This window comes from Nicotiana tomentosiformis, chromosome 2 (genome assembly GCF_000390325.3).
Source record: "Nicotiana tomentosiformis chromosome 2, ASM39032v3, whole genome shotgun sequence".
NCBI classification, from domain to species: domain Eukaryota; kingdom Viridiplantae; phylum Streptophyta; class Magnoliopsida; order Solanales; family Solanaceae; genus Nicotiana; species Nicotiana tomentosiformis.
The window spans coordinates 165,602,153-165,627,576 of NC_090813.1; the positions used below are offsets into that span (position 1 = coordinate 165,602,153).

Consider the following 25,424-nt stretch of genomic DNA (forward strand, 5'->3'; position numbering starts at 1 on the left):
GTATTATCTCCATTCATGTATGAGTTTGGGTAGAAGAAAATCTAACAGGCTTCTCGGTCGGGTTCACTCGGTTGAGCGTCGGTCGCGCTCCCCGATTTAGGAGCGTGACAAACTTGGTATCAGAGCCTAAGGTTTTAAAGTGTCCTAGGATGTCTCTGAGCCGTGTCTAGTATAGTCCTTCTTATCGGTGTGTTGTCGACCACATCTACAATTAGGATGCTACTTGGGCATTTAGGAATAATACACTTCTTTTATGTTCTCGATCGTGCGATAAAGCTGATTGTAAGATTGTTCCTCTTTTAACTCATGTGTTGCTCTAATTTTCAGCATATGGCGCCTAAGAAGAAGGCAAGAACTCTCCAAAGAGCCAATGTCACCCAGGAGTGGTAGTTGATCCTATATTTGATGATGCGGGTGAGAACCCAAGGAGTGAGAATATTCCTCCAGTTACTACACTGCTTGATTCCACTATAACTGATCAGACTGCACATGTCCCTACACCTACTGACGGTGTAACTGTCCCTCCAACTGATATTCCAGTTCCACCTCCAGTTCCAACTTCCGATTCTGGTGTTTCTGATGTTGATCTTAGGGGAGCCATATAGATGTTGGATCAGATAGTGGCTTCTCAGGCCCAGAGATAAAATGTTGCACCCATTTCTTCCAGTCAGCCAGGGGATTCTACTAGTTCCAAGGTGAACATGTTTCTCCAGTTGGATCCTCCAGTGTTCACGGGTACTAACCCAGAGGAGGATCCCCAAGACTTTATTGATGACATGCACAAGACTCTCCGAGTTATGCATGCTACGGAGACAGAGGTAGTGGAATTGGCTTCCTACTGGCTAAAAGATGTGGCATATTCTTGGTTTGAACTATGGGAGGAGTCCCGTGAAGAAAGGAGCCCTCCGGTGAGGTGGGGTGAGTTTGTCGATGCCTTCATCGATCATTTCTTACCTGTCGAGACTAAGGCAGCCCGTGCTTCTGAGTTTGAGAACCCGAGAAAAGGTAGCTCGAGTGTGTGGGATTACATATGAGATTCGCGTACATGTCTAAGTATGCAATTTACATGTTGCACACTATGGAGGCTAGAGTGCGTCGCTTTGTGCAAGGACTTAGTCCATTGGTAATTAATGAGGCCGCTACAGTTTCCTTGAATTCTGATATGAACTATGGTAAGATGGAGGCATTCGCTCAAGCCATAGAGACTCATAAATTGAGGATTAGAATGGAGCGAGAGGGTAGCAATAAGGCCCGGTCTGCGGGTAACTTGAGTGGTTCTTCTGGTGGTGGCAAGTCAACATTCAGGGGAGGCTCGTCAGGGTCATCTCAGTCCTTTACTTAGTCTTCGGCTAGTGTATCACCATCAGGGCCCAATCAGCAGCAACAGTGGAGCCGTTTCATGCTCAGTCAGGGCAACAGGGGCTCCTATCAGTAGGGTCGTCATGGTGGTAGATTCCAGCAGCAGAGGAGGCCCCCATGCCCTAGGTGTGGAAAGATGCACTTAGGAATATGCTATATGGACTTACCCATATGTTACGGGTACAGATTGAGGTGTCACATTCAGATGGATTGTCGATCATCCCGCCAGGGTGCGGGCAGGGGCTCGTCACGGTCGGCTAGTTCTGCAGCTACTACATCCGCAGCACCTCCTCCAGCTCGAGGCACTCCAACACCCACAAGGCGTGGTGCAGCTAGGGGTGGAGCACAGAGTTCGGGAGGATCCGACCGTTTATATGCTTTGAGGGGTCGCCAGAATTCAGGGGCTTCTCCAGATATTGTCACAGGTATATTGACTGTCCAATCTCATGATGTGTATGCTCTTATTGATCCACGTTCCTCTTTGTCATATGTCACTCCTTATGTTGCTATGGAACTTGGGATAGAACCGGAACTACTTCATGAGTCGTTCTCTGTATCTACTCCAGTTGGTGAATCTATTTTGGTCGCGCGTGTTTATAGGGATTGTGTTGTCACGTTGCGTGGTCGGGACACCGTGGCCGATCTTATTGAATTGAGAATGGTCAATTTTGATGTGATAATGGGGATGGATTGGCTTTATTCATGTTTTTCCAAGCTCGATTGCCGAACCAGAACTGTTAGGTTCGAATTTCCAAATGAGCCAATTATTGAGTGGAAGGGTGATGATGTAGTGTCGAAGGGTAGGCTTCTTTCTTACCTTAAGGCCACGAAAATGATCAACAAGGGGTGTATTTACCATTTGGTCCAGGTTACAGACATCGTTGTTGAGGCACCTACACTTGAGTCCGTGCCTGTTGTGAATGAATTTCCGGGAGTCTTTTCGGATGAACTCCCAGGGATCCCACCAGACAGGGAGATTGATTTTGGGATTGATGTGATGTTAGACATGCATCCTATATCTATTCCACCCTATAGAATGGCACCGTCATAATTGAAGGAGCTAAAGGAACAATTGAGAGATTTGTTAGAAAAGGGTTTCATCCGGCCAAGTGTGTCGCCTTGGGGCGCACCGATACTTTTTGTAAGAAAGAAAGATGGATCACCGAGAATGTGTATTGACTATCAGCAGCTTAACAAGGTCACAACCAAGAATAAGTACCCACTGCCAATGATAAATGACTTGATTGACCAATTGCAGGGTGCTAGGTACTTCTCCAAGATTGATTTAAGATTCAGATATCACCAATTGAAAATCAGGGAGCAAGATGTTCTGAAAACTGCTTTTATAACCTAATATGGGCATTTTGATTTTTTGGTAATGTCTCTGGGGCTAATAAATGCCCCAGCGGCTTTCATGGATCTTATGAATCGAGTCTTCAAGCTTTTTCTTGACTCCTTTATGATAGTGTTTATTGACGATATCCTTGTATATTCACGCAATCGAGAGGACCATGCTGATCATCTCAGGGTAATTCTGCAAACCCTATATCAGTACAAGGTATATGCAAAGTTTTCAAAGTGTGAATTTTGGCTTGAATCTGTCACATTCTTGGGTCATGTCGTCTCTAGTGAAAGAATTAAGGATGATCCTCAGAAAATTGCAGTTGTGAAGAATTGGTCGAGGCCTACAACCCCAATAGAGATCCGTAGTTTTTTAGGCTTAGCGGGGTATTACAGAAAGCTGTGGAAGGGTTCTCAACCCTTGCCTCTCCGTTGACTAAATCGACACAGAAGGCAATTAAGTTTTAATGGTCAGATGCATGTGAAAGGAGTTTCCAGGAGTTTAAATTGAGATTGACTACGGCACCAGTGTTGACTCTACCAGACGGTACGGATGGGTTTGTAGTATATTGTGATGCTTAGAGAATCGAACTTGAGTGTGAATTAATGCAACATGGCAAGGTGATAGCTTATGCTTTTAGGCAACTCAAGAATCATGAAAAGAACTCTTCCCAGCTTACTTGGTGAGCCTCACTTCATTTCGGGGTCATGCATCTTTTGTTCCTCGTGTATTGTGTTTGAGGTATAACTGAGGCCTTGTTGCCGGCATTATAATAGTACTCTTTTGTATTTATTAGAGGCTCCGTAGACATAGTGTGGGTTGTGTATTGGTACTGGGAAAGTCAAACTATGTTATGGTGTGGTTGTATTACTTGTTCCATTTGAGACTTTAAAAATGATGAAACTATTGGTAATGAATTGGTATTGTAGACATGAACACCTTTTTGTCTAATTCATGAAAATATGTATTATCTCCATTCATGGATGATTTTTGGTAGAAGGAAATCTAACAGGCTTGTTCGGTCGGGTTCACTCGGTTGAGCGCCAGTCGCGCTCCCCAATTTTGGGGCATTACATAATTCATATTACTGGACCATATAAGTGCACTTGTAGTTTCTTGCCTTTATATTTTGAGTTCTGATCCTAAAGTCAATGATGTGGTTGATCCTAAACTGTTCATATTTTTACAGTCTAATGATGATGTTCATTATAGTTTATGTTGAAATTATGTGTGTCTGAACCATTGTGTCTACTGCTGCTTTCATGTTAACTGCTAAGTTGATACCTATTTTTTTCTAAACCTTTGGGGAAGAGTTAAAGTGATTGGATGAGGGTATATGGGTGTGAAACTTGGTCTGTGGTTGAGATTCCCCTCCCTGACAAAAGCACTGCTCGGGATCCATGAGACACTTGTGAACTCTGAAGTGCCAGGGGTCCAAATGAGGATTTTATCCATGAATAAGGTTTTACTCTATGACTTTGGTCAATGACTCTTATTAATCCTTATAGAATTAACACAAATGAGATTGGATCCACTACATTATTATTACTTGTTGTGATTTTATTCTTGCTATACCTCACATTGATTCCATTAATTATCTCCTTATTTCTTTTGTGAGCATGTTTGAATTGGGCCTGTTGAGTTCTTTGGAACTCTAGCCCAAGTTCCATCTTGGATTGCCTTTCTGCTAGTTGAAGTCTGCTGCTTGTGTGAAAATCTACTAGGCCTGAATATCCATCGGCCAAATGTCAAGAGTCTATCATTTTTCCTCCCTCTCATTTTCAGACGATAATTATTGTTATTTAGTTATTCTGTGTCTATGTTTTTTTAAAACTAACATTGCTATTGAATATTGTTTGATACCTTGATTGTGTAGGAAAAATAGTTAAACCAAAAGCCCATAGGTAAAAGAATCAAAATCTAAAATTATGTTCGCTTTAACACTTTTAATGTTTTAATCACTTATTTTCTCAATGAATGAAAGAGACAAGAGTGGGTTGCTCCAGTGGTAAGCACCGTCCACTTCCAACCAAGAGGTTGTGAATTCGAGCCATCCCAAGAGCAAGGTGGGGAGTTCTTGGAGGGAGGAAGCTGAGGGTCTATTGGAAACAACCTCTATACCCCAGGGTAGGGGTAAGATCTGCGTACACACTACCCTCCCTAGACCCCACTAATGGGATTATACTGGGTTGTTGTTGTTGTCTCAATGAATGAAATATTTTGTCTTGCTATAACTAACAATCTTCAGTGAGTCTGGATATGAAAAAATTCAAAAAGCAAAACGAATTCTCATTGAAAACATCAAAATTGCAAAGATAAGTATGCAGCTAATTTTTAAGAAAACGAAACCAAACATAGCCGGTGCTTGCAAAACAAACCGAGTTTTTAAACGCAAGTTTCGATTGAAATTGATTTTCAAATGAGGTATACCTATACCAATATATGGAAGATTTTCTAGTGGCTTTTTTAATTTCATCAAGTTATACATGAGTAACCACGTTTTTCCAAAAATAAAACATTTAAACTTTCTTTCAAAATATAGAAGTCCTTCACAAGATTATTTTCTCAACTTCGTAAGCATAAACATTTCAAAAGAATTTTCATAGATTATAAAACCTTAGAAACCTGTAACTCTTTTTCAAAGTGCATTCACAACCCGCTTTTCAATACAATATATTTTTAAACTAGACTTAAAATATTTTACATACATAAGTGCCTGACTGAGCAGAGTACAAACCTTTATTTCCCCGAACCTAGCCTAAGTTTAAGGAGCTACCTAGATTTTAAGGGATGCCTAACACCTTCCACTTAGAATAACTAGAACATGTACCCGGATCTCACTGGTTAGTAGACTATTAGGATAATAATTTAACAAATGCATAGGTACCCTAATATACCTTAAATATTAGGTGGCGACTCTCTTTTATCATTATTAGGAGAACTACTAGTTGAATCTTGTTTTACCTGTGCAAAATAGGGTTCAACAACTCCTGCATCAATACACATCCAATGCCAATCCGACAAGCATCACAATAGGCCGTATACGAACCCGATCCTGAAGGTAAAACAAGAAGTGGAGCTGTAGTAAAAACAGTCTTGAGCTTCTGAAATCTCTCCTCACACTCATCAGACCACCTGAATGGGGCACGCTTCTGGGTCAATCTAGTCAAAGGTGCAGAAATAGAGGAGAAACCCTCCACAAAACGGTGATAATACGCAGCCAAACCAAGGAAACTCCGAATCTCAGTAGCAAAAGACGGTCTGGGCTCAACTCTTAACTGCCTCAATCTTCTTCTATTCCACCTTAATCCCCTCACTGGATACTACCTGACCCAAGAACACCATTGAATAAAGCCAAAACTCACACTTGGAGAATTGAGCATATAGTTTCTTCTCCCTCAAAGTCTGGAGCACGATACTTAGATGCTTCTCATAATCCTCCTGCCTGCGAAAATACACCAATATATCATCAATGAAAACTATTATGAAGGAATCAAGATATGACTGAAACACACTATTCATCAAGTGCAGAAAGGTTGTTGGGCATTGGTCAACCTAAAAGGCATCACCAGAAACTCATAGTGACTATAGCGGGTCCTGAAAGACATCTTCGGAATATCTAAATCCCGGATCTTCAACTGATAATACCCCGACCTCAAATCAAAATTCGAGAACACTCTAGCACCCTAAAGCTGATCAAATAAGTCATCAATGCGCGGTAGTGGGTACTTGTTCTTAATTGTAACTTTGTTCAGCTGCTTGTAGTCAACATATCCTCATAGTACCATCCTTCTTCTTCACAAATAGAATTGGTGCATCCCAAGGTGACACACTAGGCCTGATGAATCCCTTATCAAATAGCTCCTACAATTGTTCCTTCCACTCTTTCAACTTTATAGGTGCCATGCGATACGGTGAAATAGAGATGGGCTTCATGACCGGTACTAGGTCAATACCAAAATTAATGTCTCTGTGGGGTGGAGTATTGACACTAACATCCCTCACAAAGTCTAAGTATGCCAGACACCCCTTCTCAACCATTCGTTGAGCCTTCAAGTATGAAATCACCCTACTCGGAACATAATCTAGGGAACCTCTCCACTAAACCCTAGGCAACCCCGGCATCTCCAACATCACGGTCTTAGCGTGACAATCAAGAATAGCGTGACATAGCGACAACCAATCTATGCCCAAAATCACGTCAAAATCAACTATTCTAAGAAGTAAAAGATCAACTCTCATCTCATAGCCCCCAATAGTCACCATAGGCGTCTGATACACATGGTCCACAATAATAGAATCACCCGCCGATGTAGATACATGAACAGTCATAACTAAAGAATCATGAGGTATATCCAAATTACGAACAAAGTATGAAGCACATATGAATAAGTGGAATCGGGGTCAAATAACATTGAAGAATCTCTATGGCACATGGGAAAAATACATGTAAACACGGCATCAAAAGAAACTGCCTCTGGCCTGGAGGGAAATGCATAGAAATGAGCCTAACCACAGCCTGAATGACCTCCCCCTCGAGGGAGACCTCGTGCTGACTGAGCCCAACCTTGAGCTGGTTGTGTGGGTGGAGTAGTTGTCGGTGCTGACATCATAGGCTAAGAGCTCTGCTATGAGACACTACTCAATAGTCTAGGGTAATCCCTCTTGAGATAACTCAAGTCTCCACACTCATAACAACCTCTCCTCTAAGGCTGTTGACCCTGATAACCCGAAGGGCTGCCCGTGGAAACCTGAGCAGATAAAGCACGGTAGGAACTCTATGTTGGCATCACACTGAATGATGACTGAGTTGGGCATGCACTGTAGGAACTGTAGCCAACTGAAGAACCATGAGGAACATGACGAGCTGCCTGAATGGGTCTAGAAGGATGACCTCTACTGTAATCTTACTAGCCTCCAGATGGGCCACTGCTCACACCACCTAAACAACGAGGCCTCTTGGCCTCCCGCTCGAGCCTGCATACTTTCTCCAAACATCTAGCAATCTCAACCACCTGGTCAAACCTAAAAATTGTTGCAACCTATCGAGCCATACTATAACGTAAACCATAGTTGAGGCCATCAATGAACCTCATGATCTTCTCCCTCTCAATGGGAACCAACCATATATCATGACATGCCAAATCTACAAATTTCACTTGTACTAGGTCACAGTCATACCGTCCTAGCGTAGATGCTCAAAGTCACTACGTAACTCCTCTCTACGAGTTTGTGGAACAAACTTCTCTAAGTAGAGAACTGTGAACTTATGCCATGTAAGTGGCATTGCGCCAGCTGGCCTGCCTAACTCATAAGTCTGCCACTACCTGGAAGTTTCCTCTATCAGCTAAAAAGTAGTAAATGCAACCCTATTGGTGTCCAAACTACCCATTGTGTGAAGAATCTGCTGACAACGATCTTGAAAATGGTGAGCATCCTCCTCCTCCCCCCACTCAGCCCCACTGAACTTTGGAGGCTTAAGCCTCCCAAACCGCTCCAACCTCTTCTGCTCCTCATCACTCGTAGGTGGACCAACCTCGGACCGAGCAGCAGCAACCGACTAAACTGGTAACACCCCCGATGTATGATGACCCTATGCTAGCTACTCTAGAGTACGGGCGGTAGGAGTCTGGGAACCTCGCCCAGCCTGTGAGGTAGCTAGTGCAACTAGTATTGAAACCGCCTGAGCCAGACTCATGCACACAGTCATAATCTGAGCCAAGGCATCCTGAAGGCCAGTAATAAAATTAGGCATTGTTGGTGCCTGAGTTGGTCCAACCGTCTTGACCGTATCTGGAACATGCTCCTCAGCTAGAGCAATTGGTGGCTCCACATGTGCCGCTCTAGCTGTAATGTGAGCCCCACCTCGACCTCTACCATGGCCCCGACCTCTCATGGCCCTAACTGGTGGTACTAGTGCCCGTCTACCTAATTTGGTTGCACGGTTCCTCACCATCTATGAGAGAATAGAAGAGTCAAGGTTCAAACTTTAAAAATAACAAATTTGCATGACAAGAATGAAAGAAAGTGAAATTTTCCTAACAGTTCGGTAGCCTCCTGAAGATAGGTATAGACGTCTCTGTACCGATCCGCAAGACTCTGCTAAACTTGATCATGACCCATAATACCTATGAACCTAGGGTTCTGATACCAACTTATCACGACCCAAAATCCCAACCAGTCATGTTGGAGCCTAACACACTTGCTAGGCAAGCCATACATAACAATAGTGAACCAAAATAGCAGAAATAACAATTAAAATCAGTCTAAAGCCTTAACATAGCATAATGAGACAATTACATGATAAATCCCCCATAACTAGTAAATACAGAGTCATGACCTTTAAAACGAAAAGAAAATGCAAGTCTAAAAGCTAAATAGCAACATTGTCTGAAATAAGGCCAACACTACAATATGGAAAGAGACACCAAGACTGTGGTCGAGAATGCATCTCTACCTCGCCTCTCGATGATCAACTCAGCTAGTAAACTCCGATATCGATAACTGGGTCCGACACTTGAATTTGCACAATTAAGTGTAGAGTGTAGCATGAGTACAACTGACCCCATGTACTCAGCAAGATTATAACTAATCTCGGTGAGGTAAAAGCAGCAAGAATTATAAATGATATTTGTTATAACATGTACAATTCATAAATTTAACAAGTACAACACAGAAATATGATCAAATCATGAAATCACGGATAAAACCACCTTGGTTCCTGCAATTACTCAAGTATTCTTCCCAATCAATGATCCAGCATATAAAGAGGATATGCAAGTAAATCAGGTAAATAATCATGAAAATTGCAAGTAAAGATGAAATGCAATAAGCAAACAACACTGACTAGATTTTCCTCATAATTTCAAATATAGTACCAAACCACTGATCAGTTTTCCTTAATCTGCATAAATTCATATCCACACGCTATACGACGTGGTCACGTGAAATAATCATACTCCACCTGGCGTGGTCACATGCATAACACCACAATCTGCACAACGTGGTCACAGGCATAACAACACAATCCTCCCGGCATGGTATTAGGCATCCAGTCCAAATCATATCACACAGAAGACAATATACAAGAACACATGTATATGATCAATAAACACCATATTTCATGCTCCTGGACAGGTATAAGTGACATGCTAAAGTGTATGCATGTACAAAGTGCACTATCATAGCTCAAATCGGCAATTGCATCACGAAAATAACAAGTTCAATCAGGAGATTAGCCTTTATATAACATCAAAACATGGATAAAATAGCTCACAACAGAGTTACAACTATGAGAAACATCATAGCTTAAAGCTTAACAATCAATTCAAGGCATGTCATAGCCTAAGCACTACCCCGAGCATGGATAAATATCTCGGTGCTCGCACGTGGGATCAACCCCCACACATATGTGCACCCATAGCACATAACTATCATAAATAACTATGGAAACTAGCGCCTGAAACAAGTTTAGGTAAGATACTTACCTCAAGGAAGACAAATCATTCCTTTAACAAGCCCTTCCAGTGTGAATCAACCTCTCGACAGCTCAAATCTAGCCAAAATAACTTAATATAATCAATAAAAGCCATAGGAATCGATTCCAATTGATAAAGCTAATATCTTTAACCAAAATAAAAAAATTCAACCTTAGTCCCACACCTCGGAACCCAACCAAATTCACAAATTCCTAACACTCATTCGATTACGAGTCCAAGCATACCAATTTTATCCAATTCCGACCACAAATCGACCTTCAAATCCTCAATTTCACTTTAGGAATGTTTTTACTAAAATCTCCAATTTCTTCACTTCAATTCACCAATTAAATTCTAAAAAGGGATGGAAGTATGAAATATAAACAAATCTAATCAAAAAATATTTACCCGAATCAAAATCGTGAAAAGCCCCGCCAAAATCTCCCAAATCCGAGATCTACAACTCAAAATGTGTTAAAATGAACAAAACCATTGAAAATAGAGTACTTATGGCCTAAGCGAATGCAACATAAAGCTCACGAACGCGATGCACAACCAACAGGACACTTCGCAAACGCGGGAAACCTAACGTGATCATCATGACTTACTGCCTGAAGCCCCTAGCTGAACTCCCATTCTATGTGAACTCGACTACACACTCGCGATCACGATGATCCCTACCTCTCAAAGCATCACGAACGCGAGCTCACATCTGCGAATGCGATCTCACATCCGTGAATGCGATGAATAATCGCCCCTGCCAACACGATGCCTTCCGCGATCGCGACTGCTTCTTCGCGATCGCATAGAAGGAAACCAAAACCTCTACATTAGCAGTCCCAAACATGATGGAAATGATCTGAAACCTCTATTAATCACACCCGAGGCCCCTAGGACCCCGCCCAATTACACCAACCAATCCCAAATCACAACACGAACCTACTATTATAACCATCAAAATTCTATTCCATAGTCATCTACACAAAAGTCAAAATCCGGTCAACTCTTTCAACTTAAGCTTCCAACCTCAGGAATAAGTGTCCAAATTCACTCCGAAACTCCCCCGAAACCTAACCAACCACCTCGGCAAGTCATGAAACCTCAAATACACATAAGTAAAGCATCAAATATGGGAAATAGAGCTAAATAATCAAAATGATTGGCCAGATCATTACAAATCTACATAAAGAGAAATATAAATTCTAAAGTACCACGAACAAATGGTAGTTTGTATTTGGAATGATGCTACATCTTCAATGCTAGGCCAACAAACTCCTAAGCCTCCCCTCATCGAATATCTGTATGAAAGGTGCATACGTATAGTATGCGTATAACCGACCCCATGTACTCAGTAAGCGACTTGACTAACCTTGGTGAAGTAGTGGCGAGGTTTTTTTTTGTCAGAAGATACTCACTAACATAACATGTTCATATAGATTTGCAATAGAAACAATACTAGAAATAATAGAGAAGAGTACAAGAACAAATATGTGAAGCACGAAATGATTACTAAAAGAAATCATGGTCAGTTTTCTCAATATCACAACACATCCTTTTCTTAAAGCGATAACAAACAAAAAACATAATCCACGAATCTTCATAATATGAGGAATGTGTTCAAGATATCAAGTCAAATGGAACGGCAACACCCTTCATGCATTTATCTCATCCTCACCAAATATATGAATGTATGTCAAATCAAGTGGCACGGCAACACCCTTCTTGCAATTATCTCATCCTCACCAAGCATATGTATAACAGTAACAACTTGGTTAAAGAAATGCCAATAACAGTAACATCACAGTGGAAAATACACAGGTAGCAATATCAAACAAGGTAGAGCATTGAGACAACGCTAACAGACAGGGTGGGAAGCACAGAAGTAATAATAGCAATTAACGTAGGAGAGCATAAATTTCATTATCTAGCAAAGTAGAAGGTTTAGATTAGAGCACAACAAACAAGGAAAGGCATAGGTGTAAATATAACAAATAAGAGGTAAAGCATGATTGTGACCATATAAATAGATAGAAAGCGTGGATAGAACAATAACAATTAAGGTAGGAATCAAATACGTGACAACAACAACAACAACAAGTAGTCACATAGAATGCATAGGTGTAGAAATAACAACTTGGAATCATGACATAAATGTATATGCAATGGCATGACATCACCCTTCGTGCTTTACTATCTTCCTCACATGATAATTTATATTCAATGGCACGGCATCACCCTTCGTGCTTTAAACTCTTACTCACATGATAATGTAAAACAATGGCACGACATTATCCTTCGTGCATAATAATGTATATGAAATGACATGGCATCACAATTCGTTCTTTACACTCTTCCTCACACGATAATGTATATGCAATGGCATGACATCACCTTTCGTGCATTACCCTTTTCCTCACATGATAATGTATATTCAATGGCACGGCATGACCCTTCATACTTTATACTCTTCCTCACCAAGCACGTGTATATTAATGACAAGCAAGGTAGGAAGCATGGATAACATCAAGAAGAGTGGTTAAGCAAATACACCACGTGAACATCAATCACAACTCTCGAACAAATAAACAATTCAATAAACCTCAAGAACCATATTGTTCAAGTATCTCGAAAAAGCTGAAACATGCTTTCCAACATAAGTATGGACCCAAGTACCTCAGAATTACGATCATAGACATGTATTTTGTGATAAGGTATAGTGATGACCGAATTTAGCACATCAACGGTTTCACAAAGAGGCTGTCAAATTTAATCTAGTTATGACAAGCTGAATCATGTTTTCTAGCATTGAAATTAGTATTCATACTATTATAGAAGTCAAGTAAAATATTAGGCAATAAAATCACATATTCCTACAAGGCACAAAGAATCATATAATCTACCCCGAGCATGGATAACAACCCTGGCATATGCATATACGCTCGTCACCTCGCATATACATCACCCCCGCATATAGCAAACAATATTATTTTATTAGAAAAAATTCTCGCAATAAAGCTAGGCAAGACACTTACCTCAAGTAAGCTAAATCAACACAATAAGAAGCCCTTCCCATGCAAATCAACCTCCGTACGGCTCGAATCTAGCCAAAATAACTTAATATCATAAATAAAAGCCATAGGAAATGGTTCCGAATAATAAAGATTCGATCTTTAACTAAAATCAAAAAGTCAACCCCATGCTCGCATACCGGAACCCGACAAAATTTAAAAATTCCAAACACTAATTCCAATATGAGTCCAAATATATGTGTTTCGTCCGAATATGACCTCAAATCATCAATTTATGTTTTAGAAAAGATTTTACTAAAATCACCAATTTCTTCAATTTGATTCATCAAACAATCGCTAAATTCAAGGTTAGAATCATGAAATATAAATAAATCCAAGTAAAAAATACTTACTCCAATCCAAATAGTAAAAATTCCTTCCATCGTCGCCCAAATCCGAGCTCCAAAACCTTTTGAGAAAAAGTGACAAAATTTCGGAACAAGTAAAAAGTGCTGCAGATGTTCCAGCTCAAATCATATCCTAAATGACCCCGAAACTTACATTTTATAAGACCAACGTAATTCTTGCGAGCTTACACCCAAGATAGCCTTTTGAATCAGCCAATTCGGCCTTAAAATGAGGGAGATATGATGTTTTCAAATTTTAAAGGAAGTCTGAAAATTTTAGGGACATAAATGGCATTTTCATAATTATTGACACCAGAAAAATCAGCAATCAAAAAATCTTCATTTTAGCACTCAAAACTCATTTGGAACCTCCTGGAGACAAATCATATATGCATTTCAATCATACAACCGGCTACAGTCGTTAGCGCTTATGCGCCGCAAGCAGGCTTGGATAAGGAGGTTAAAAGGCGATTCTGGGAGGGGCTGGATGAGATTGTGCGTAATATTCCGCCTGCCGAGAGGTTATTTATAAAAGGGGATTTCAATGGACATATTGGGTCGTCTGCAGGCGGTTATAGCGAGGTTCATGGCAGCTTTGATTTTGGGGGTCGGAACGGAGGAGGTATTTCGCTATTGGATTTTGCTAAGGCATTTGAGCTGATGATTACGAACTCGAGTTTTCCGAAGACGGAATAGCATTTGGTTACTTTTCAAAGTATGATGGGGAAGACTCAGATTGACTATCTCCTCCTCTTGAGATGTGACAGAGACCTGTGCAAGGATTGCAAGGTTATCCCGAGTGAGACCCTGGAGACGTAACATAGGCTCTTGGTGATGGACGTCTATATAATGATAAGGAGGAAGAAGAGGTTTGTACGAGGACGACCAAGGATCAGGTGGGGTGCCTTGACTAAGGATAAAGCTCAGGAGTTAAGAGGGAGGTTATCGGCTATGGGAGCCTGGAGGAGTAGTGGGGACACGAGCAATATGTAGTCGACAATGACAGCTTGTATAAGAGAGGCGGCGAGAGAGGTGTTAGGGGTCTCGCCGGGCTACTCTGGTGGACACAAAGGCGACTGGTGTTGGAATGAATAGGTCCAAGGTAAAGTGGAAGCAAAGAAGGAGGCGTACCTGAAGTTAGTAGGTAGCACTAGCGAGAAAACAGTGAAAGGTATAAGGCTGCTAAGAAGGAGGCGAAGCTGGCAGTCATGGAGGCTAACACTCCGTCTTTTGCCTGGCTGTATGATGAACTGGGGGACAAAGGTGGGGAGAAGAAGTTATTTAGGATGGCCAAGGCGAGAGAGATGAAGGCTCAGGATCTGGACCAAGTGTGGTGCATCAAAGACGAGGACGGTAGAGTATTGATGGGGGGGACTAGATTAAGCGGAGATGGCAGACCTACTTTCATAAAGTTCTGAATGAAGAAGGGGATCGTGATATTGTGCTAGGTGAATTAGCGCATTCCGAGAGTCACCGTGACTTTATGTATTGTAGGCGCATCAAGGTTGCAGAGGTCGTAGAGGTTATGCGTAAGATGAGTAGGGGCATAACTACCGGGCCATACGAGATTTTGGTAGAATTTTGGAGGTGTGTGGGTAAAGCAGGTTTGGAGTGGTTGACTGGTTGTTTAATGTTATTTTCAGGATGAAGAGTATGCCGGAGGAATGGAGGTAGAGTACGGTGGTTCAGCTGTACAAGAACAAAGGTGATATCTAGAGTTATAATAACTATAAGGGTATCAAATTACTGAGTCATACCATGAATGTTTGGGAGAGGGTGGTTGAAGTGAGGGTGAGGAAGACCGTGTCTATTTCTACTACGGAAGCTATCCACCTTATTAGGAGGTTGGTGGAGCAATACAGGGATGGGAAGAAGGATCTTCACATGGTGTTTATTGATCCAGAGAACGCGTATGATAAGGTTCCTAGAGAGGTTATGGAGATGCTTGGAGGAAAAAGATGTACCGGTTTCTTACATTAGGGTGATTAAGGACATGTATGATGGTGCTAAGACTCGAATTAGGACAGTGGGAGGCGACTCGAAGCATTTTCCGATTGTTATGGGGCTACACCAAGGATCTGCGCTCAGCCTATTCCTATTTTCCCTGGTGATGGATGATCTGACACGCCATATTCAAGGGGAGGTGCCATGTATATGTTATTTGCTAACGACATTGTTTTGATTGATGAGACGCGAGACGGAGTCAACAAGCGGCTTGAGGCTTGGAGACAAGCCCTTGAGTCTAAGAGTTTCAAGTAGAGAAGGACTAAGACAGAATACCTAGATTGCAAGTTCAGCGTCGAGACGTCTATAGCGGGATTGGACGTTAGGATTGGATCACAGGTCATCCTCAAGAGGGGCAGTTTCAAGTACCTTGCGTCGGTTATATAGGGGGATAGGGAGATCGACGAGAATGTCACTCACCGTATAGCGGTGGGGTGGATAAAGTGGAGGTTAGCGTCTGGAGTCTTGTGTGGCAAAAAAGTGCCACCTATACTCAAAGGTAAGTTTTATAGAGCGGTGGTTAGACCGGCTATGTTGTATGGGGCTGAGTGTTGGCCAGTTAAGAACTCACATATCCAGAAGATGAAAGTAGCAGAAATGGGAATGTTGAGGTGGATGTGTGGGCACACTAAGATTGATAAGATTAGGAATGAAGATATTCAGTTGAAGGTGGGTGTGTCCCCCATGGATGACAAGCTGCGGGAAACTAGGCTCAGATGGTTCGGGCACGTTCAGAGGAGAAATCTAGATGCCTCGGTAAGGAGGTGCGAGCAGTTGCCTTTGGTGGGCGCAAGGAGAGGTAGAGGACGGCCTAAGAAGTATTGGGGAGAGGTGATCAGGCAGGACATGGCGAGGCTTCAGATTACCGAGGAAATGAACCTAGATAGGAAATTATAAAGGTCGAGCATTAGGGTCGTAAGTTAGGAGGTAGGTATGCTTATTCCTACGGCACGCTAGAGTGAGGCTAGTCTGTTAGGATTTTCTCTTAGACTGCTAGTGGTTAATGTTGAGTTCACATTACTCTTTCGTTCCTCTTAGTGTCGGGCTTTATCTACTAGTTATTATTTTGATTTTGGTCTATGTTCTTGTGATGCTATTATTTCTTTCTAAGATTTATTGATGGTATTGATATACTATCTCTTTTCGTCTTCTTTTTGTCTTGTTCAGCCAAGAGTCTATCGGAAATAGCCTCTCTACCCCTCGGGGTAGAGGTAAGGTCTGCGTACATACTACCCTCTTCATACCCAACTAGTGAGATTTCACTGGGTTGTTGTTGTTGTATTCAAAGCTTCAAAACACCCACGGGGACATCGCATCAAAGAATTGAGGTTCAAACCGAATAAAATTTCTATTAGGTTGTTAAATCTTCATACCTTCAAAAGAGTGTCTGAATCACACTTACACACTTGAGATTACTTCCAAAATTTGCAGACAAGTTCAATTCAATTATATAGACCTATCCAAAGTCTCAGAACACCAATTGGAGTCCAATAACATCAAAGCCAACTCTTGGTCAAACTTTTAACTCTTAAGTTCTTCAAATTGCCAACTTTCGAGAAATAGAGTCGAATTCTTATTGAAACCTCCAAAACCAAATCTGAACATACATACAAGTCCAAAATCATCATACGAACCTAGAGGACATCAATTCAAATCCTGGATTTTCGAATTGAGAGAAATATTGAGAGAGATCAAGAATTCTTACCATTTCTTTGATTTATGGACCCAATTCAATTCAGTGGGATCCTTCATTCACATTGTTTTCCACCATTAACGTTTTCTAAAACTCTATGACCCCCGAATTTGGAGTATCTAACTTTCACGCAATTTACAGGGTTCAAAAAGCAGGAATCATAAAAATTTGATTCCGAGTTTGTTTACCCAAAAGTCAAACCTGGGTTAATTCTTCCAAGTTAAAGCTTCCAAATCGAGAGTCATTCTTCCAAATCAGTCCCGAACAAATCGAAAACATAAACTAACCATACACACAAGTCATAATACATCATATGAAGCTATTCAAAGTTTCAAACTACTGAACGGAATGCTAAAGCCCAAAACAACTAGTCGGGTTGTTACATTTTCCCTCTTTTAAACATACGTTCGTCCTCGAACGTGCCAAGAGTTATTCCAAAGCCATCAAATCAATGTATAAACTCACCATACACATACCCATGGGTGATCCCACATCACCTCAATCATATAAGCTTGTCAACACAACCTAACTGAAGATCCTTTCTTCAACCTTAGTCCATAAGCCTTAGAACCCAATCTCCAACATCCAGAATTCATTATAAGACATGATTCTCACATCTATACACTGCATAAGTTTAATCAAGGTGCATCAAGCCATAACCATATTCCAAGATATAATCACACGATATGCCACATAACTCATATACTCATAGTAATACCTTCGGACCATAGTAGTTGCCCGTAACCAAATTTGGCACCGGTAAAAAACCTCATATCAATTAAAACCTTGTTCTAAACCTTCGTACTCTTCCAAACATGAAAGAGACATGTAGAAACTCATAACCACTCACCCAATCAATAAGTCATAGAGTTTTCTCGCCCAACAAGGACCATTGTAAAACTCTAAGCTAATTAATGACATTCTTATCCAAACATACCTTATCCAAGTTTGATTGCACTAATTCGAGGTTTAGTGATCTCATCTCATCCAATACAAGCTATTCGACCAACAAGCCATGCCAAATGTCACCTAGTCACACACGACGTAATCCGTTCCTCCAATAAGCAACAACTCAAATATAACCAATGATAGAAGGAGAGCCAAATAAGAGAACCACCCAACAAATTCAACAATTACCACCACAAATCACAACACTATGAACCCCTCTCACATGGGAGAAGCAAAACACACAAAGCAAGCACAAATATCATATCTCAATATAACTCTATTGCGGTGTGTGACCCGATCCAATCATACTAATCCACATAAAATTATTATCGAGCCATAATGCTCACAATCAACAACCATATATGTACCAACATCAAACACGCGAAATACATGACCATAACTATAGAGAAACAGATAGCACAATATACCCTAGATAGAAAAACCATAACTAAGGCGCGATAAACTATTTAACACCCGAAGAGCCATCTCGCTCGAATCTCTCCACAAGGCCTAAATAGAATCACATGAGACGTGTGAAAAGCCAAGTCATCTCACAATCCATCGTAGCATAAGAGAGAAACACATGGAACAAACCAAGACACGAATAACATTCATTTCGCTCGATGACATACCCACAAAAACTACTGCTCAAGAGTAAACAAACTGAATCTTATGTAAAATACACATTCTCATTTGGCCTACCCATATCCCCCAAATCAAGTTCCGATCATCCCAAAATAGGTAAGTAATATTCCAAAGGTCCATAGTAACCTATCCATAACACATGCTATCAGCTGACTAACTCTTAACATATCTTCACAGTTCATTACCAAGGAATAGTTTGCCTCTGAGAACATTTAGTCTCTAAACCTAAAGAATACAGCAATCTCCATATCTGATCTAACATCCACCACTCAATAATTGACACATCACACATACACAATCATCTCACAGGAAATACTCTCATAAATCTTCTACACCACATAGCAAAAACCTTAATATCAGTTGTCTATATCTAGGCGATTACCATAATACTAGTCGAGCACCCGCAAGTCAAAAACACAATACGTCTCCTAACACACATACCATTCTCAGGTGATACCATTAGGTACTAACGTCCTCTAAACATCTAAAATCTTCCATGCCGTCTAGAACTTATGACCTTTCTTTCAAAAATCAAACCGCAACTTTGCCCCCATGAAATCTCAATCCCACACAGCGTACGACCTCTATCATGCTATCATATGAAACTTTGAATCACAAATAGTATAGACATCACATCAATCTAAAACATTCCACTAACTCAATATCATAGAATAATCACAATACGTAACAAACTCCCCATGCATGTAGATTACATCAAATTCAAGTTGTGGCCAAACCATTGCAAACTCTTCGGAACCCATTTTCACATAACCAAATCATCGGAACTGATTTTCCTCTAACTTAACCAAGTCACGTAGACTGCTAAAAGCAAGAGTACCTCAACATGAAAATGCATGCATTGAAGAACCCTTTAATGAATCTGAAGTTGTTTCTTTCACCTTTCTAATACAACAATGTAGAATCAATAATGATATAGAATACTACAAGTCTCAGTTCCATCCACAACAAGCCCCAAGTCCTAACCATACTCGAATCCAAAAATCTTTAAGTACCGCATATGGGTCCCGGGCCCGTTGGAAGCTTCTCAAAGGTCATTCACCTTGCTCTAATCCCCAATGCACAACCAATACGCACCAAACAACCCACACTCCACTGGCACATAGTTATCCAGAAGAAGCAACCAAACGATTCTTTTTCATTACACACTACCTCCAAAAAGAGTATCAAACCTAAGTCATCCCAAGACCTCTATATACCCATGAGAATTAATACGTCATACACCCAATCGATCCATAGGAATTTACAGTCCATCCAAATCATTACAAGTCGTCGGTGCATAGCTAATACCGAGTGTGCAATATCACATATGAGTGATTAGCAAAAATCAAAGATACATACCTCAAGTTGAAATAAGGTCGCACGATAAGGAAAGAAAGAATGGAAGTTTCCTAGATGCTCCGTAGCCTCTTAAACATAGGTATGGACTTTATCATACTGATCCGCAAGACTCTACTAGATACTTGCTCATGACTCGTAGAACCTATGAACCTAGAGCTCTGATACCAACTTGTCACGGCCCAAAATTACACTCAGTCGTGGCGGCACCTAACTCAACCCGCTAGGTAAGCACAATATAATAAGTCAATTATGTAAATAGAACCAATAGAGATAATGAATGAAATCGCTAAAAGAGTTTGATTCAACCATCCCACAGACTGGTAGTATAAGTCACGAGCTACTAAGATTAAGAGTACGACTCCAGTTTGAGGGAAGATACATCATCTGTTTGAAATCTACATAAAGAGAAATATGAATTCCAAACTACCATGAACAAATAGTAGTTTGTATCTGGAGTGCTGGTACATCTTCAATGCTAGGCCAATGAACTCCTCAACCGCCCCTCACCGAATATCTGCATGCAAGGTGCAGAAGTATAGTATGAGTACAACTGACCCCATGTACTCGATAAGTATCTTGACGAACCTCGGTGAAGTAGTGGTGGGATTTTTTTAGTCACAAGATACTCACTAATATAACATGTTCAATTAGATTTGCAATAGAAACAATACTAGAAATAACAGAGAAGAGTACAAGAATAAATATGTGAAGTAGTAAATGATTACTAAAAGAAATCACGGTCAGCTTTCTCAAAATCACAACCCGTTCTTTTCTTAAAGCGATAACCACCAAACAACATAGTAAATCCACGAATCTTCATAGTATGAGGAATGTGTTCACGATATCAAGTTAAATGGCACGAAAATACCCTTCATGCATTTATCTCATCCTCGCCAAATTATGAATGTATGTCAAATTAATTGGCACGACAACACGCTTCGTGCAATTATCTTATCCTCACCAAGAATATGTATAAGAGTACCAACTAGGTGAAATAAATACCAATAAAAATAACAACAAATTGGAAAATACATAGGTAGCAATATCGAACAAGGTAGAGCATAGGGACAACGGTAACAGGCAGGGTGGGAAGCACAGAAGTATTGATAGCAATTAAGGTAGAATAATATAAATTTCACTATTAGCAATGTAGAAGGTTTAGATAAGAGCACAATAAACGAGGAAATACGTAGGTGTATATATAACAAAGAAGACAGAAAGCATGATTTTAACCAGATAAACAGATAGAAAGTGTGGTTAGAACAATAACAATTAATGTAGGAGGCAAAGACGTGACAACAACAACAACAAGTCACATAGAAAGCTTAGGTGCAACAATGATAACTTGGAATGAAGACATACATGTATATGCAATGGTGCGGCATCACCCTTCGTGTTTTACTCTTTTCCTCACATGATAATGTATATGCAATGGCACACCATCACCCTTCGTGCTTTACACTCTTTCTCACATGATAATGTAAAGCAATGGCATGACATTATCCTTCGTGCGTAATAATGTATATAAAATGGCATGGCTTCACCCTTCGAGCTTTACACTCTTCCTCACATGATAATGTATATCCAATAGTACGACATCACCCTTCGTGCTTTACACTCTTCCTCACATGATAATGTATGTGCAATGGTACTCTTCCTCACATGATAATATATATTCAATGGCACAGCATCACCCTATGTGCTTTACACTCTTCCTCACCAAGCACATATATATCAATGACAAGCATGGATAGCATCAAGAAGAGTGATTAAGAATATACGCCACATGAATATCAATCACAGCTCTCGAACCAATAAAAAATTCAATAAACCTCGAGAACCATATTGTTCAAGTATCTCGACAAAGCTAAAACATTCTTTCCAACATAATTATCTCCAAAGTACCTTAGAATTATGGTCATAGACATGTATTTTGTGATTAGGTATAGTGATGACCGAATTTAGCACATCAACGATTTCAAAAGAGGCTGTCAAATTTAATCTAGTTATGACAAGCTGAATCATGTTTTCTAGCATTGAAATTCATATTCATATTATTATATAAGTCAAGTAAAATATTAGGCAAGAAAATCCCATATTCCTACAAGGCACAAAGAATCGTATAATCTACCCCGAACATGGATAACCATGGCACATGCATATACGCTCGTCACCCCGCATATACAACACCCCCTCATATAGAAAACAATATCATTTTATTAGGAAAAACTTTTCCAACAAAGTTAGGCAAGACACTTACCTCAAGTAAAGTAAATCAACACTCTAAGAAGCCCTTCCCACGCAAATCAATATCCGCACCACTCGAATCTAGCTAAAATAACTTAATATCATAAATAAAACGTCATAGGAAACATTCTGAATAATAAAGCTTAGATCTTTAACAAAAACTAAAAAGTCAACCCAAAAAGTCAACATTAGCTCGCATCTCGGAACCCGACAAAACTCATAAATTTCAAACACCCATTTCAATACGAGTCCAAATATATGTGTTTCATTCAAATCTGACCTCAAATCGACCCTAAAATGATCAATTTATGTTTTAGAAAAGTTTATACTAAAATCTCCAATTTCTTCAATTTGATTCATCAAACAATCGCTAAATTCAAGGTTAGAATCATAAAATATAAATAAATCCAAGTAAAAAATACTTACTTTAATCCAAATCGTGAAAACGCTCTCCAAAATCTCCCATATCCGAGCTCCAAAACCTTGTGAGAAAAAAGTGACAAACTTTCGGAACAAGTAAAACATAATCCAGCAGCTGTTCCAGCTTAAATTACATGTTTATAATCCCAACGTAATCCTTGCGTGATTACACCCAAGATAGCCTTTTGAATCACCCAATTTGGCCTTAAAATGAGGGAGATATGATGTTTTGATGTTTTAAAGGAAGTCTGAAAATTTCAGGGACATAAATGGCGTTTTTGTTATTATTCATACCAGAAAACTCAACAATAAAAAAATCTTTATTTTAGCACCCAAAACTCATTTGAAACCTCCCGGACACAAATCATATATGCATTTCAATCATAAAATATGCTATGAACCTGCTCGCATACTCAAAACATCGAAACGTAGTCATTTTAACCCGATATTGACCATGGTCAAACTCCAAATCCTTAACTTAACTAGTCTCTCAAGCAATGATCCAAAACACACCCGAGCCCCTCGAGACCCCATCCAATCATGCCAACAAGTACAAATCCAATATTTAAACTTTTTCAAAGAATCAAAACATCCACGGGAATATCACAACTAAGAATCGAGGCTCAAACCGAATAGAATTTCTCTTAGGTTGTTAAATCTCCATTCCTTCAAAAGAGTGACCGAATCACACTTACACACTTCGGATTACTTCAAAACTTTGCACACAAGTTCAATTCAACTATATAGACCTATCTAAGGTCTCGGAACACCTATTGGATCCAATAACATCAAAGTCAATTCTCTGTCAAACTTATGAACTCTTAAGTTCTTCAAATTACCAACTTTCGAGAAATAGAGATCTCGAAAACCAAATCCGAACATACGTACAAGTCCAAAATCATCATATGAACCTATCAGAACCATAAAAACTCGATTCCAAATCTCATTTATCCAAAAGTCAAACCTTGAACAACTCTTCCAACTTAATGCTTCCAAATCGAGAGTTATTCTTTCAAATCAATCTCAAATCACTCGAAAACTAAAGTCGGCCATACATGCAATTTATAATACATCATATAAATCTACTCAAAGTCTTAAACTACCGAACTGAATTCTAAAGCTCAAAATGACTGGTCGAGTTGTTACAAGTATATAATGATAAATCAAAATATTTTACAATACACAAATACTTACATATCCTTCGCAAACCTAGAGTCACAATATGTTTCTCAAACATGTCTTTAGATGTTGCTTTTGTAAGAGGATCAACTCTTGGGTTTTCACTGGTATGTATTGTAATGTTATTTCTTCACTTCCCATGATATCTCTCACATCTATATACTCTTTCAAGAGTAAATCATTTTTATTATAACATAGTGAATAATCTACAATTCTCTTTAGGTATCGGAAAACTCTCATCATTTCTTTTTAATGATCTCTTCCTGAATCTGATTGATACCTTCTAACAAACCTATGGCACAACAAATATTTGGGTACATATCATAGTGTACATCAAGTGCCCAACACACTTGAGTATGGAACTCGAGACATGTCATTCTTTTCTTTGAGTCTTTAGAAATATTTCAAAGCTTAAAGTTTCACCTCTCGCTATAGGAGTATACATGGGTTTGCAGCTATTTATTCAGAAGTTCCAAAACTTTCTCTATATAAGTTTCTTGAGATAGACTCAAGAATTTTTTGGAATGATTTCTATGGATCTTAACTCCAAGAATATAGCCTGTCTCACCCATTTCTCTTATGTCAAATGACTTTGAAAGCCATGACTAGATATGTTTCACTCAATCTAAATTATTTTCGGCCAATAAATATCATCCACGTAAAGAGAAAGAATTACAAATATTTCGTTAGACTTATTCACATAGATACAATGGTCTTCATTGATCATGGTGAAATCATACGAGATCATGTCTCTATGATATCTCAAATACCAAGCCTTTAAGACTAGTTCAGGCAATAAACAAAATTCAATTTACAACCCTTCTCTTCTTGGCCTTTAACGATGAAACCTATAGTTTGTTCTATATAGATCTCCTCATTTAGTTCTCCATTTAGAAAAGTTGTCTTCACATCTATTTGGTGTAATTCCAGATCCAAACATGCAATAATAGCCAAAAGTTAGCGAATTTAGGTAAACTTCATAACTGGTAAAAATGTATCCTTATAATCTAATCCAGCTTCTTGAGTAAAGCCTTTTGCCACCAATCATTCCTTGTATCTTTTTATTAATCCATTCTCTTTGAGTTTAAGTTTGAGAACCCATTTGTTTCCAATGGCTCTACGCGTAGGCGGAACATCAATTAGATACCATACTTGGTTAGTTTTCATGGGCTCTAATTCTTTTTTCATTACTTTCATCCTCTCAGCTTTTCTAGATAGATAAAGCCTCGGTCACGAATTTTGGCTCATCCATTTCAGTGGGAGATACCAAAAAATCATAATCTTCAATCTCATAAGTACGTTTGGATATATTTTTCCAAGTACTCTTTCGTAGTT

At 39.7% G+C, this 25,424-nt stretch overlaps 1 protein-coding gene across 1 annotated transcript; it reads left to right on the forward strand.

The window, feature by feature from the left end:
- The first annotated feature begins 1,564 nt into the window (after nucleotides 1–1,564).
- LOC138906001 (uncharacterized) lies at nucleotides 1,565–2,713 on the forward strand. Its single transcript, XM_070194519.1, has 2 exons — nucleotides 1,565–2,020; nucleotides 2,618–2,713. The coding sequence occupies exons 1-2, from the start codon at nucleotides 1,565–1,567 to the stop codon at nucleotides 2,711–2,713; spliced, it is 552 nt and encodes a 183-aa protein (XP_070050620.1).
- Nucleotides 2,714–25,424: the final 22,711 nt, after the last annotated feature.

Excerpts from the sequence above, each read along its gene's own strand:
- LOC138906001 (XM_070194519.1), top strand. The coding sequence starts at position 1,565 with ATGGATTGTCGATCATCCCGCCAGGGTGCGGGCAGGGGCTCGTCACGG. Across the intron at positions 2,021-2,617 it reads ATCTTATTGAATTGAGAATG|GGTGCTAGGTACTTCTCCAA; the intron begins GTCAATTTTGAT and ends GACCAATTGCAG.